At 27.7% G+C, this 16,313-nt stretch overlaps 2 protein-coding genes across 4 annotated transcripts in view; one reads left to right on the top strand and one right to left on the bottom strand.

The window, feature by feature from the left end:
• LOC129971209 (fibronectin type-III domain-containing protein 3A-like) overlaps window positions 1-3,973 on the top strand; it is a 106,860-nt gene extending 102,887 nt beyond the window's left edge. For all 3 annotated transcript variants that reach the window (XM_056084786.1, XM_056084787.1, XM_056084785.1), the window contains one exon: window positions 1-3,973. This exon is cut by the window's left edge and continues 1,201 nt beyond it. The gene's annotated coding sequence lies outside the window, so the exon portion shown is untranslated.
• A 1,798-nt stretch (window positions 3,974-5,771) lies between these two features.
• LOC129972933 (mediator of RNA polymerase II transcription subunit 4-like) lies at window positions 5,772-14,327 on the bottom strand. The gene is made up of 6 exons (XM_056087256.1): window positions 14,084-14,327; window positions 12,287-12,405; window positions 11,544-11,659; window positions 9,193-9,337; window positions 8,543-8,686; window positions 5,772-6,030 (listed from the first exon to the last, which is right to left on the bottom strand). The coding sequence occupies exons 1-6, from the start codon at window positions 14,146-14,148 to the stop codon at window positions 5,846-5,848; spliced, it is 774 nt and encodes a 257-aa protein (XP_055943231.1). The 5' UTR covers window positions 14,149-14,327; the 3' UTR covers window positions 5,772-5,845.
• Window positions 14,328-16,313: the final 1,986 nt, after the last annotated feature.

Raw genomic sequence — 16,313 nt, 5'->3', positions numbered from 1 at the left:
AATGTGCTTTACTAGCTTATTGTCTGAATAGTAAGCTATGTAGTTATGGTTATTTTGTATTTAGTTATTTTATATTATATCTAAGTCTGTTATTTATGCTACATATATTTCTACTGCTGATGGCAATTAATACAATCTTATGACTGTTTCATGTGGTATGGCTGTGTTTATAGGCAAGTATTCTAGCCTTCATGTTGAATATTCCACTAGCTCAGTGGATGAATGTGTAATCTATATGTATAAAATTTGTAATCATTCTCTGGTTTGGAGGTTTATCATCAATTAAATAAATCAATGTTGTTATATAAAAGTTATTTTTTTTGTTGATATTTATGATTGCAGTCTTTGACAATTGATGAAACCCATGTTTGTAAAAAAGGTGAAAATTTTATAGAATTAAGTAATGTAATATATGAATTTTTATTTATTGTATGCAAAATTACATCAAATTGAAAATTTTATTTTCAATTTCTTATAGGTTAAGTTTTTAATATAAATAATTATCATGAGAAGTTATTTTTAAACCAATATTTTAATCTTGCGGTATGCAGTTTTTTTCTTTCTAAGCCACAGTTATGGGAATTTGTATAAATAAATAAAAGGAATAAGTGGGGAACTTTATAACTAAATCTTAATGTTGAACTTTAATACTTACTGAATTATAAAACATGTAATTGGTTGATCAAATTAAGCATTAAAAAATGTGGCATATTGCTCAGTCCATGGTTAATCAAGTGACAATATACTAAATAAGTTTTGAATAATCACAATAATTCAAGTGTTCTGTATTTCAGAATTTTTCAGGGTTTTTGTGCTTGTCTTTTTTCATGTCAGAAGCATTTTGATATAATTCCAGTGCATTTTGTATTTTTATATGAAATCTTTATGTGAAAAAGTTAGCAAAATACTACACATTCCGCTTTTTATGTTTAATTTCATACACATAATGAATTTACAGATGAAAATGGTTTTCCATAATATGACTTAAGAAGACCTATTGTGGTACTTGTTTTTAAAGCAATCCATTATTGATGTAATTAACTAATATTAGTTTAGACATATATGTATTCAATATTTTAACAGAAAAAATATTAGCTGTGCCTTTTTTGGCTTTAACTTGGCAAATTTTGAATTAATATAGTATTACCATCTTAAATGTAATATTATAGTTAATGAAGAAACCATTTTCCGTCCAATATTGAAAGTAAATCTACTCCCATATGTATTTTAACGTAACAGTTCAAATTTTAATTTAATAAAATTAGCAGTTTTCTTTAATTTGGACAATTGATGTTATTCCTCCAGAAAATTGGAGGGAGGGAAAAAGATTTCTAAAATTTTGAGTTTGCTCATCAAAAATTCCAGCATAAGCATTTTTTTTTAAAACTTAAAATTTGCGGGATGTGGAAAATGAATTACCTTTGTGATATGATTTCTTGTTTGTAAGAATTAATATTGATTAAGTTTGAAGTGGTATTAAACTCCATCATTTAAATAGTGCTTATAAATTCTGTATCTGTATTTTTGTTACTGACTTATAACTGCTTTAATAAAGGATATCAAAAGTCATAATAGTTATTTTTTAAAAATTAAAATTGATTTATTTAGCCTACTTCTATACGATTCTAGTGAAAATTAATTTTAAAAGTTTTTCTAAATATTTACTTTTTTTTGGCATTTTTATAACTTTTCTTATTTGGTTTTTGAATGGTTATTTGATTTTTCAAGAATTAATAAGGCACAATATTTTATTTTTTGATTATATATAGATACAACTGTTGAGCATTTCAATGTTTATGGTGCTACCTGATTATTTCTGAATATAATCAATACTATCATCTGATATTTTTCTGTTTTATCCCTCTGTTTTCTTGAGCTTGCAACTGCAGAAATATATTTTAAATGTATAATAGATTAGTTTAAGTGATAATAACTATTGTAAGAATTTGCTTTTGCTGTAAGGAATGATACATATCAAATGTATTGTCACTTGCAACTGACACCAAGTAACATTTTTTTCAAAATGATTATTAATGAAATTAAAAATATTTTGGGAGTAAACAGTTTAGGTAATGAAAGAACAAAATATTTTTTATTTGTCTATGTATTTTTCTTTTCAATGGCAGAAGAAATGATACAAAAATGAATAATCTGTCAACTAGTAAGAAAATAAATTATATACACTTGTTTTCAATTGATATTTTATTATTGTTCTTATAATATTCTTGTAAAAATATATAATTTTATTTTCAAATTTTCTGTATATTAGAATTATTTATTTTATAAAAGAGTTATATGCTGTATTTTATACATTTATCTAATCACTTGTGTTTTGAAATATAGATTTGTCTATACCTCAAATCTTATAAAAAAACATCAAAATTTCTTCATATTTTTATTTATGCAAATATTTTTTTATTTGCTATACATAATTAGTGTGTAATCATCTGATTTGTCTGTGGCAAAAATAGCATGGTGCTGTATTTTGTATGAATTATTGTTAACAGTGCATCTGCACTTTTTTTCCTTCGGCATATTTTATGCATGCTTTTTTTCCTTTCAAACTTACGAAAACATGTCTACATTTATTATATAGAAATATTTTACTGTATGTGTATTAAATATTTAAATCAAAACTTGTTAATGGATGGCTATGAAATTTTTACTTATTTCTGTTATATTATTTTGTTTGAAAGTGTTTCAGTGCTGAGATGAATTTTCTTGGGTGTCTTACCACTGCCTGGTTGCAGTTATGGTGATCAAAGAGTCCTTTTGTATCATACAAATCCTATTGCATTTGTTATACAGCACAGATAAATTATTGGGCATTGTTAAAGTGTGACTGCTTCAATATGCAGAATGAGTCATTATACTCGTATATCAAGGGAAATTGTAGAAAATCTATTTGAAAGTTTGAATACTGAGAAGTTTAATATATATATATATATATGTATGATGTATGTATGTGCATGTATTGCTGCTCTTAAAAATTTATTTTGCAATATGTCCCCTACTGTTATTAATTACACTCATTTATTTGCTGATGTGTGCAGTTATCAGAAGTTATATATTTCAATGGTAAGGATAATGCATTACATTTACTTGCTGCTTTTTGAACATTGTTGTTTAACATGCATATTAAAAAATGTCAAGTTGAAGGTTTAAAAATCTCGGCATTTCAAAATTTGATTCAAATAGTGCTTTGATTTGCTTGCAATTTTCTTTGATTTATAATTTTAAAAATTAAACTACCGATCAAATTGTCAATTATTGTGAAATAAAAGCTTTTTAAATCACGTGTTTTTACATTGTATGAACAAAACTTAAAGCATTACATTTGAAAGATAAGATCTAATTCTTCTCCCCCCCCCTTTCAACACATACACTCATTTTTGGAAAATGAACATATACATGGAATCATTATGGTTAGTTTTTTTAAAACAATTACTTATGTTATTGGTGCTTGAAAAAACAGATACAAGATGATTTTGTCATTTCCTTTTAATCATAGATTCGCAACTCATGGAACTTTAGCTGCAAACGTTTCAGAAACATTTATTTTAAACTTTTGTACTCATAATTCATATTCATTCTCTCACAATACCACCTTATTGCCTCACCTCATAATGCAAAATAGACTAGGAACACTAGCACACATACCTGACCTTAAATCTTCCTTTCGATGATTTTTTTTTCTATTCTTGTATCTGTTATATCCCTTTCTGTATTCTGAACCATCCATTAAGGTATAGGAAAAATCTGCAGGTTTGTAGAAATTCCTAAAAATTTTTAACAAAAAAGAAACAATGGTGGTCAAGAGATCATGTTTTGCATGTACACATTTGCTTGCAACCAAAGGGGGTGGGTGGGAGTTCAATCCATTCTAAAACTGTTTCAACACAATGAGCCAATATATCAAATGATGCAAGAATGAACTACAAGTTAAAAAATAAAAAAGAATTTTATCTTTGAATTGTTTATTTCTTAAAATTTGATTCATATGAGCTATAAGCCACTTAAGAAACATCTTGAAAATATTTTTAAATTAGTAAAATTATGCATGTAAATAATTCCCAATATCAAATTTCATTACAAAATAATTAGTGTTTAAAAATAATAAGCCATCTTAAGCTAAGAATTATTTTATATGCATAACATTAAAATTATTTTTGTTGAAAGAAATGCCACTTAAATTCTCTAAAATTAATATTTAAGTTTTTTTTTTTTTTTTAGGTAAAACTTAATCTCTGGAAATTATACAAATAGTTTTAGGTAAAGGAACCATCATTCATTCTCTCTTGTGGTTCCAAGCCTAGAAAGCTGACGCTTAAAAATTCTACATAGAAAATAGAAATAATTCCCGAAAGAGTTGAAATGATGATTGGTTATAGTAATTTACAAGCAAACTTTGAGTATTTGCTTAAAAATACTCATAGATTGACTAATTATCCATATATATTTTTTTTTTTTTGATCTTCCCAAGAACCATATTTAAATACAATCTCCTTGGCAAAGATATTGAAGTAATTGTTTAATGATCATATAATGTTTAATACACAAAAAGGGTTTTTAAATAAACAATTCTCTAAATTGTAATTATGACTTTCATTCTCAAAGATAATTTTAAAGTTTCAAAACTTTAAAATAGCACAATTTTGATAACCTTTCTATATGAAAGGGCTATAACTATCCCAAGACACTTCTATATTCAATAGTTGAAATATTCACAAAAAACATTTAAAAGGATCAAAGAAAAAACAAATTAATGATAGTTTCTTCATCGAAACACAGAAATATGCAGTATAAGTCTCACTTTTAAGTCCTTTGTAGAAAACAAAGGGGAGGAGGGGATGAATATTGGAGATTTTCATCAAAAATCTTAAAGTAACCATTTTTAATGAAAGTGACAAATATTTTTGAATACTATTTTGAAGAATAAGGGAGAAAAAGAAATTTCTGAAAATTCAATTCATTATAATCCTACTTAAACCTGCCATTTTTATTAAGAAATCATATAAAAACATTTACTCTATAATATAGTAAATTTAAATAATTAACGCATTCAGATGTATAATGGGCTACATCTCTTTTAAAAGCAGATAAAAATCATAAAGGATATAATTTTTCTCAAATCTTAAGTCCAGGGTTAATTTCTGTTTAAAAATATGTTGATAAAATTTTGCCTGAAAATATAATTTTCTTTCTTTTTTGGAAACTGCTAAATTAATCAAGATAAAATCAATACAAACCAAAATGTGGAGGGAGAAGGGAGGGCATTTTATTTTTCTTGTCTAAAATTCCTATCTAATATAACCCTCAATAAAAAATAAAAAAAATCTTAAGTGATTCTTTTCCCAGTATTAGAGTGTAAAATTAAAAAAAAAAAAAAATGCTTATTGTTATAGAAAAATTATGAAATAAATAGATACAGTTGAATAATAACTACCTGTTGAGTGTTATACCCTGAACAATGATAGAAAATATACACCACAATAAAATTCATTCAAAATTAACTTAAAAAAAGTACACCATGCAATTATAAAAATAATGAACAAAGGAAGAAAAATGATCTATTCATATATACTCTCAGTAAGGATCACAGATCTTATAGTGACAATCCTCTCTGACATGTTAAGATGTTGATGTTCCAGGTAAATTCTTGTTCAGGTTTAGTTTATTAAATCATAAACAGAGGAATGCATTTTGTAAATAGTATAAATGCTCAAAATAATTAAGGATTTAAAGTTTTAGTGCACATATAAAGAAACACATTACACTTGAAATAAATATTTTAATGAATGGTAGTATTTACAAATTAGATGAGATACTTGAAAATGACCCACATTCATTGACTGTCACTAGAGGAGCTACTAGAAGAATCTGTAGACATCACCTCAACATCTTCATTTTCCTTATTATGAGATTTAGCGTCCATACCAACACCATGGTTACTGGTAGAACTTATACTGTTCTTTAAATCAGTGGATGCTGACCAGGTAAAGGTTCCAGCTTGTGAAGATGGGTTTTGTTCTAATATAAAATATTAATACATCAAAAATACAAAAAAGTTCGTGGGAAAAAGAATACATGAGAGCCATTTCATAAAATATGCAGGCAGCAGGAGAAAAGCTGATTATTTGACATTTGTTACTTTAATAATTCACTAATGAATAATTAATTCATCATACTTCTTTACATTTTTAAATATTTGATTAACTCATCCTGGAGATCAGGGGAAATAAAAGAAAATAATTTAATCTTTGATAAATTCATTTAAGTAATAATATTTATAGCCTGATTTTAATATCAATCACAGCTCTGGATATTCCATTTTCTTTAGATCGAACGAACAGTCTTTTCCAGATAATTAAGTGTTAGAAAAAGCCAATGAAGATTTTTACCACAAATTCTGTTCTTAATTTTTCTTTTTAATTCTAAAATATGCTTGTATATATTTAAACATGTTCTACTTCTCATTAATGATTGTGCCAATTTCTATCAAATTTTGCATTAATTTTAGGATGAGAAAGGATACAACTTTTTAAAGTGCAAAAATTAATCAAATATTCAATTCATTAAAAATTAGTTAAAAATAGACATCACCTCAATCAAATTAATAAATTAGTTAAAATTAAAAATAAATCCTCCATTTATCCATTATTTTATATCAGTTATTTCTGATACTTCACCAACTTAATTAGAAAAATCTCTAAAGGTTCACTATTTTTATCTTTCATTTTTGATTAGAGTGAGATAAATGATTTTTTTGGTAAATAACTATAGAAATTTTAAAACCTGAAAAGTTAGCACACCACCAATGGACTAATTATTTGTTTAAGAATGAATTTAATAGAATAAGTGAGTAGCTATTACACTGGCCCCCAAAAGTTAAGGTATAACATATCTTTTGTGTCCAATTCGAGAATGAATAAAGAGCAAAGAGACAAAATTTGGTGGAAATGTGCATCAAATAGTCCTTTAATGAATGCAATGTAGACATTTTCTTAAGTTCAACACAAATATGATTTACAACAAAATGCATTATTGGCAGAGAATTTTATTCTTGGAGAAAACAACACATCACAGTTTTATGAGGGAAAAATGTGGAAAATTACAAAAATGGGTTTTAATAAGGAATGTACCCATCTTTAGCTGCAATGCATTTTTAACATCAACTTTGTATGTTAAGAATTAAGTTGCTGGACACTAAAATGGGAAGTAAAGATCAGACACAGAGCAATCTTTGTTCTAGCTGATCTAACAACATTGGAGGAGGTTTTTAAAAATATAACATGCTTATGAAGGTAGTCCAAAGACGTTCCATCAGATTCCGGTTTGGGGATCGTGTTGACCATTCTATTTGCTCTGTATTGTTAGCTTCAAGACAATCCTCAATAAGCCAATCTTGGTGCAGTCACACATTGTCATCCATAAGAAGAAAATATCTCTTTCAGTGTGACCATCGAGAGAGATCCCTGCCCAAACCATTCTACCACCATCTCTGTAACTGAAGCTTTCAAAATTTTGGATTTGTTGTATCTAGTAATTTGTTCCTTCCTGATTATTTGATGATCTGAATCACTCTTAACCTGTATTCTTCTGTGAAGAGTACAGAAGCCCATTGCTGACTGGTCAAGGAGACGTGTTCTCTTGCCCAATGTAAATGAGCAGCTCTGTATCCTAGCTTCAAGAGGAGATACACAGATGGTCATTTTGTATTGTAAAGGCATCTCTTTGCACTGTAATAGCAGATATTTTTGTCTCTGTTACCACAAAATGATCTGCTATGATTGAGGCACAGAAGCATTTCTTTTAAAGAGCTAAATAACAGTCTAAATAACAGGTGCTGTAACTCATGATCGCCTGAAATATGTCTTCTAGGTAGAAAATCCACAGATCAAAACTGATCCCATAATCGGTTGACACACTATGTGACACATTGAGATGTCTAATAGCATCAACTTGTGATAACCCCATTTCTATCCATGAAAGTGATCACCCCCTTAAGGAATCAAGCAAATGATTTCGTTTAGACATTGCTACACTGTCCTGGATATTGTCAATGAAAGTTCCAATGACAACTGAAGATCAACAATTAATACACAAACTGAAGATCAATACTTATACACAAAACTGTAAAGGCTAGATTTTTGCACAAGTTTTCTTAAAGTTCTTTACTATCATGCATACAAGTTGTGAATTTTAATGTTATTGCCATTTTTTTAAAGGCAAGCTTTGAAAAACATGCTGTACCTTAACTTTTGGAGAACAGTACAGAATTGGCCATATAAATAAGATACAAAATGAAAGATTTTGATTAAAAGGATTTATGGTTCTATTCTTCAAAGTGCCCCGTACATAAGGAAAATCAAATCTAAAAAGCAATCTGTAACTGAGACCCTTAGATATAAATAGATTCTTAGAATATAACAGAAAAATTTCTAGCATAACAGTACAGGAAGTAAAATACTCATACAATTAAAAAATAAATATATCTGCACTTCCATAAAAAACAGAAGGATTGAATAAATGCAGTGCATACCTCCATGAGCTCCTCTAGCCACACCCATTTCCATGTTCCCTTGTTGTTGTTGAAGCATGTTTCCACTAATGGGCAAGTCACTGAGACGTCCCAGATATCCAAGACGCATTTCGATATCAGTCGGATATGGTCGTCTAGGATCTCCTAAAATGCAAGGAACATATGTGAATATATTTATGACTCTCGAACAAAATAATAACCTGCAATTGCAACTGTATATAAAATTCTAAGACATATATTTACATGTCACATGAACTTCTCAATAATGGTGAACAACAGATATCTGGATTTTGTACTTTTCATTTTGGGGACTATATCTAGGTCAACCATATTATTACTTTCAACTTTCCTAAGTGATTATTTTTAAATATTAACTTAGGTAAGGGAAGGATTATATAAAAGGAAAGGATTATGGTAAATTCATTCTACCCATAATAGATCAGAATGGCCTGTGTATTAAATCATTTTTTTTTCTATTTTTTTAGCTGTTTGTTTTATTAGTGCAATTAAAGTAATAAGTAAAATAAGCTATTAGTATGTATGAAAGCAAGGATAAATAACACATTTTGAATTTTACATAAAATTTTTTCCTATATTAGTCTTCAAAAGAAAAAAAAAAAAAAAAAAAAAAAGAATGGAACAATAGTTACCAGGTTGCCAGTTATGAGGAGCAGCAACTGCATATGAACAACTAATTCTGTGAGCATACTTTATTAATTCATCAACAGAAACACTTCTCTCATTACTCTTAGCAATGCACTGCAATTTTTGTCGGGCTTGATACACAGCAGTAGCCTATATTGTAAAGGATAATCCATAGAAAATAATGAAACTTCTCATAAAATAATATTCAAAATAATCATTAAAATAAAACTTCCCATGATTTAAAAGTAAATAAATAAACCATTTATTACAATTCACATGAGTCACTTTACTAGCATATAATAGCTTATTAAGCAAGTTTATTCAATGCTATTAAATATTCTATACATTGCTCTAAGAGTAACATCTGTGTGTTCCCAATATTCAGAAAAACAAAGCACACACAAACAAAAAAATGCTTAAAGAAAATATAAGCAATATGCCCAATAATGTCTGAATCAATAAAAAGTTCACCAAGAAACGAAAAATAAATAAATAAATAATAATAATAATTTTAGTACTTAACATATTTATATACAATAAATTACTCCTAGATTATAATGCTGGGTAATATTTTTCACGCAGTTTAAAATAACTTGGGATATTATCAGCAAGAAATTCTTACTTTTGCAACTGGTAATATGATGAACTTGACATATGAGGAAGAAACTAACTGGAAATTTGGTGGAAAGATCACATGCAAAATTTCATCCATCTAGTTTAAAGTATGTTGAGGTAACAATGTTCATAATGAGGTAACATGTAACATAACAGACCGATATAATTCTAAAAATGTGTTTCTTAGACTCAAGGAGGTCATGATAGAGTTTTTCAAACTCAGGAATGATGATTCATCAAAATCTCGAAATAAAATTTTTGTCAGTTACAATACTTCTTTGTACAAAAAAAAAAAAAAAAAAAAATTATAAGACCATTAAAAGTGAAAATTATTGTGAGTTGGGCCTTAGTTATGTTGTATTTTTCATAGAACACACAATCAAAACTATTTTCAATACATATGCCATTATTAATTGTTTCACAATTTGACATTCTGAAAAAAAAATTTCAAGGGAATTATCATCCAAGCAATACATTAATTATGGGGATTATTTTTTTTTCCTTTCTCCTCCACTGCAAACCTGAATGTTAATATAATCAACTTTATTGTTTATAAATTATTTTGTCTAAGAGCATGACTGTTAATCTGAGCCTCAATTATGATTGAATCTAAAAACAATGAAATAACAAATAATAGTATCATAAAATTATCATAGCTATATAAATTATGTTAGAAATTGCAATAAAAGAATTCATTTTTTAAAATATGATAAAAAGCATGGGATAGAATATAACAAGAACAAAGTGGTTTCGAAATCAGCCAGCAGAAGCAGAATCTATCATAAATCATGTGAACTTCAGAATTGCATGCACTTATGACTCAGACAATCCTACACAAAAAAATTCCGGTCCTTGAAAATTTATTTGTACAGGCGTGTGTCCAGAAATGCCGATGACCTCCATTTCTAATTTCAGTAAATGAATGATTGTCATTGGTTGTTAACGATGTTCCATTCTGTTATGAACAAGTAATATATATATAAAAAAATTTTTAAGTCAATTCCTACTTTTGCAAGAATTGAACTCACATTCCTCACCTTCATGAGAAAAATACTGAAATTCTTGCATTTTACCGATTGAGCTACTGCTTGTTGATTTCAATTTTCATTACAAACTGCTAAAACTCTATTTAAGTATTAAAAAGTAATTAAATTTAATAATTAATGAAGTAATATTTGAAAAAATATATTAACATCAAGTGTCATCCACTAAAAGTTAAAAAAAATATATTCGAACTTGAGTGGATGAATAAAAAGTATTTTATTAATGATTGAAAATTTAAACAAGATATATAAATATATATAGGGAGAGTGTGAACTAATAGTAGGAATGGAGAAAAAATGAGCTAATAATTGCAGAATACAATAATAATTATCAAAATTGTTTCTAAAAATTTGTTTTCCAGCTTTAGAATAAATTTCCTTGACTTTTACCAATCTCTTGGAATTCCCTTACCACTCCCAGTTTTCAATGTTTCGCAGTCAGTTGGCCATTCTATATTACGAATGCTATCATATTTAAAATGTACCATTCTAAAGAAACAATAATTAAAACACTGAAAACGCATTTTCCTTTTTATTTATATTTATCTAACATAAGATCATTATTATTATTAAGACCTTTCTTAAGCCAGTTTAAACAAATGAAAATAATATGAGCACTTAAAAAAGTATTTTAATAGCAATTTATATTTTTTAGTAAAGTAATAAAGATTTTCTAAAATATGCATTACTAAACTAACCAGTAAGTGTTCAGCTTCTTTTAGATACTTTTGAAGGTGATGAATATCATTGTCCACTTTCTCTACTTCTGCTTGAAGTGCATCAATTTTTTTCTGAATCTCGGCTTGTTCTGCAGCTTTAAAAAAAAAAAAAAAAAAAAATCTTTAAGCGCACATTACAAAAATTAAACTTGCTTTGTCAATGAACAGTATATTAAAATAATCGTTTTATCAATTTCAGTACAAATAATAAGAAACCAATTATTATTGTCTTTTATATATACTAACAAGAATAACTATGTTTAGTTATTTGCAATATAATTATATTAAAATAATTGCACTTAATTATACAAAAACTTTATATTATCCATTATGATGCATAACATGTTACTATAAAATGTAACAATAAGAATATATGCAACTATGTATTGCAGATAAAAGTTTTAAAATATGTTAAATGAAAAAAAAAAAAAAAAATTCTCATGCCAAGCTAAAATATACACTTTATTGTGCTAAATATAAAAATATTTAATTCCAATCAAAAAAAAAATCTAAAAAAACACACAAACAATAAAAAAATTAAAATTTGATTATATACCTTTTCATCAATATATTCATATCAATTGCATCATTATATTTAGTAGCAATTTGTAGCGTACACTTCACATGAAGGTAATAAATACATTCTTTCAAGGCACATATAATATTTTTATTTCCATGAATGACAAAATTTGATATTGAGGGTAAAAGCATTAATGACTTACCAATTAGCAAAGTTGATTTCAATTCTTGATCTTTCAAAACAAGAAGTTCTGCAAGCTGTGAGAGTTCACCAGAAGTGAGTTTCTGGCCTTTAGGAGCGATCAAACTTTCAAACAATTCCCTATATTTATATATATATGTATTAAAGCAGATTTATGCAATCATACAACTTCTTTATCCAAAAACGCTTAAGGTATGTACCTACCTTAAAGTCTTTGTTTTCTGAAAATTTTCAAAATTTGTTTTATTTGTTCCCAATATAGACCACATGATTAGGTATTCAAAAATGCTTTATTTTCGAGTTTAAGTTTGAGTTTAAAATAGAGAAACCATACATAACTAAATGGCTGTGTCCCAATTAATCTCAATAATATTTTGAAAATTTTAGATTAAGATGCAATGTTGGAATACCGTAAAATAAATGAAATGAATATTATAAGTAAACCTTTGTCATCAAACTAGAAAGAGCTATTAGAAAACATAAAAATTTTGGGCAGCATTTAGAATTTTTGAAGGATCACCAACAGAATGAAAATTGCAATGAGGAATACATTATATAAATTTTGATTCTAAAGCTCTTATGATAGTGAAAGATATTTCCAAGAAAACCAAAATCCTAAGAATCTTGAGAAAGTATAATAAGACATATACAAATAGAAATGACTACACATATTTCTTACAAAATTAAATGAGAATAACTAAAAGAAAATTTAAAATCTGCAATAAACTTACAGACAATTAATTAATATGCAATTTTTATCCATAAAAATAAGCTGAAAGTCTAGAAAACATGCAATATACTGTAAATCCGGCCTTTTTTTTTGCTGTTGCATTTAAACTCTATATACCAAGATGATACATTTTGAGTATATATTGTAACGTAATAACAACATTTTTCAAAACAAATCAAAAGATTTTTTCCAATTTAGCTAAAAAAACCAACTTTCCTACCATTTTGCAATATAAATTTGTTCATGAATGATCATATGGTCATACAGAACAATAATGAAAATTTTAACAATCTTTAATAGATCATTTTACTTAATGAATCTTTAGTTCAGCAGAAAAAAATTAAGGAGCATAAATTGCAGTGTTATTATTTAATTAATGATGCAAGAATGTGTAACATATTCTCAAATACTGATTGATCCATTGATGTTTTAAAATTATATGAGAATTCTCAAAGAAAGGATTTAGATATAGAGAGATAAGTTATTGGCTAATACAATAAAACATAAAAATTATATTTATAATTAAAAGGCAATAAAATCAGTTAAAATATTTTAAAAGAAAATTTGGCCTGAACATGTGGCGAGCTTTAACATTCTAAACAATATAATAATAACAATAATTTCTGTGTTATTTTAAAATCCTCAAATGCATTTTCTGGAAAACTGCATTTTTTTATTATTTTTATTTGGGGTAAACGTCCTTTCAGAAAATGATTTTTAAATATCATTGTTTCACTTGGTTCTAGCTATGTTATGAAAACTAGAATCTAACCTTTTGGTTCATTAATTATTTTACCAGGTTTTTAGTGAAAAAAGTTTTAATAAATATTTTGTGTTTTCTTAAAAAATTGCGAATATTTCTAAAACTTTTAGAACTACTAGAAATCTTTTAGCTCATAGCATAGCAAAATACATTAGTTATATATGGTGTAAATATAATTCAAATATACTCATTAGAATTTAATAGAGGATGTTTAGCGTAACTGTAAATATTCATTAAAATGTAGTTAAAGACTGTTAATAATTCCGATGTAACAAATTGAAGATTGGTAAATGATTATTACATACTTGGATATTATTTCAATATCATCAATGATGCTCAATAAGAGGTCTCGTGTTCCAACATTTGACATAATGATAAAATTATTTATGCTCCAGTAATTATTATAGTTTAATAGACTTTATTTATTTAGCAAGGGCCGAATAAATACTAAAGTATGCCATATAATTTAAAGCAATTAAAAAAAAGCTGTTATAAACAAGTCATTTCCGATAACAAAACGGCGAGTCTTTAATTCAGAACGCAATTCAAAATCCGGATCTGGAGAATGAACGAATGGCTCAAGTAGCGTTCACACGAAACTACAATAGAAACCACGCCTACCTCAAGAAAATCACGTGACCACAATAGGATAGTAGCACATAGTTGTCGTATTGGGATAACTGGTATTAACGAGGGTCAATCAGTCCATGATCCGCTACTAAAATGATTCGTATTGAAAAGGACCTGCCTATCAAAAGACTAGAGGTACATAATTCACAAACTTCGTAATAAATTCAAAACATTTTCCACTATCCTTTAAACACTTTTCTGAAAAAGCTTCTTTTTCTTCCTTTGTGCTCTTATTTTGTATCTAAACGGAATCTATAAAGTTTATAATTTATGATCACCTTATTAAATATAGATATGAGTTTCTGAAAATCTAGTTTTTAATAAGAAATAAACTTGTTTAAGAAAATTACGTTTCCATTGTTTTTACTTTAAAAAATATTTATCTTAATTTATTCCGAAAATACTGAGCGAATGAAAATGCCACAGAGAATATATACCACAACGAATATATCATAATATTTCCCTACTCTATTTGCTCAGAATTCCCACCAACATTGTTACGATATCTTCACGATATTGGCCGGTTTTTAGAATATCGAACAACATTGTGGTGATATCGTACAATATCTTGGGCTCATAGAGTACTTTTCTTTCGTGAAAAAACTGATCTATTGAGATACAATTAAGGTCCCAGGCATTGAATACATAAAAGTAACAAAACTCTTTCACGCATCGCATTATTTAAATTTTACCAAATTATCACCAATATTTACAAAATTAAATAATTATCGACAGCAAAGAAAACTGCAGTTGTTGCTTCAGTTCTCAAAGTTAGTAACCCTTATTATGAATTCCAAACACAGACCAACCTCCTTCCTTCTAAATTTTTAATAAAATTACTGAGAACTTATTTTACAATAATTAAATAAACATTTTTATCGTAATAATATAATTGTCCTCGTCCAATTTCGGTTCAAACTCCAGCTCTCAATCATTCACTAATTACTTAATCAGCAGTATTCATCTTCTCGAAATTCGAGAAAAGAGAACCCAAATAACACTTTTTCTCGATATGCAGAAAGATTTTGGTAGAGTGTAATTAAAAGGGCGTGTAGCTATTGGAAATAGCGAGGACCGAACACGCAACGTTTGGGTTCGCTGCCTGATTAACAAGACCACAAGAAATTACTCATGTCTCGTAGCTGTTATCTGGCTTATAAAGCGTCAACACTACTCCTACACCCTTAGTCAACAATGTTACCTTTCCACCCATTCCTGATGCAACCAAATTCCTATCATGAAAATCAGTCAGTATATAACCAGAACTTTTCCACTTTCTGACTAAATCATGTCACTGTTGCCAAGTCCTGCTGTCAGATCACTATGAGAACTCTTGCCACCAAATGTCCAAATTCATGGCTATCGCTATCAGAACAAGTATTTGAAAGCAAGTTTTACCCGAAAAGGAAGAATTCGTCGGGAATCTGGTATTTATTTTATTCTTGACACCCATTTGAAACAGTAAAGAAACTGTTAATCATTCGTCTTCTAGCTGTTGTACATGTCTTTATATTCACTTAGATTACTTCTTTTAAATTTTGCTAAACTTTCTTTCTAGTTAAAATAAATTGCATTTCATTATTTATTAATTTTGTTGTTACTTAAATATTGGCGTTTTCTAAAGTACTCTTTTAGTTTAAGAAAGGAGAGACTTTAAAATTCCAAGTATATAAAATTATGCATAAAGTTGTACTAGTTTACTTTAAGGACTGCTTCTTTACTTCTATACAACTAACTATCATTGGTATTTATTAACCCTTAACTGGGGTCGTGCGGTCTGTGAGACCGTTAGCGATGGATTTTCGGCTCCCCTATTCTATTTTTAGCTCAATTGAATGGATTGACGCTGTTTCTTCCTATTCTGTGACCTTCAATATACGCGCACTTTTTCAACTGATTTCAGCG

The sequence above is a fragment of the Argiope bruennichi genome, chromosome 6 (genome assembly GCF_947563725.1).
Source record: "Argiope bruennichi chromosome 6, qqArgBrue1.1, whole genome shotgun sequence".
Classification (NCBI taxonomy): Eukaryota; Metazoa; Arthropoda; class Arachnida; order Araneae; family Araneidae; genus Argiope; species Argiope bruennichi.
This window is presented reverse-complemented; position numbering and strand designations above follow the sequence as displayed.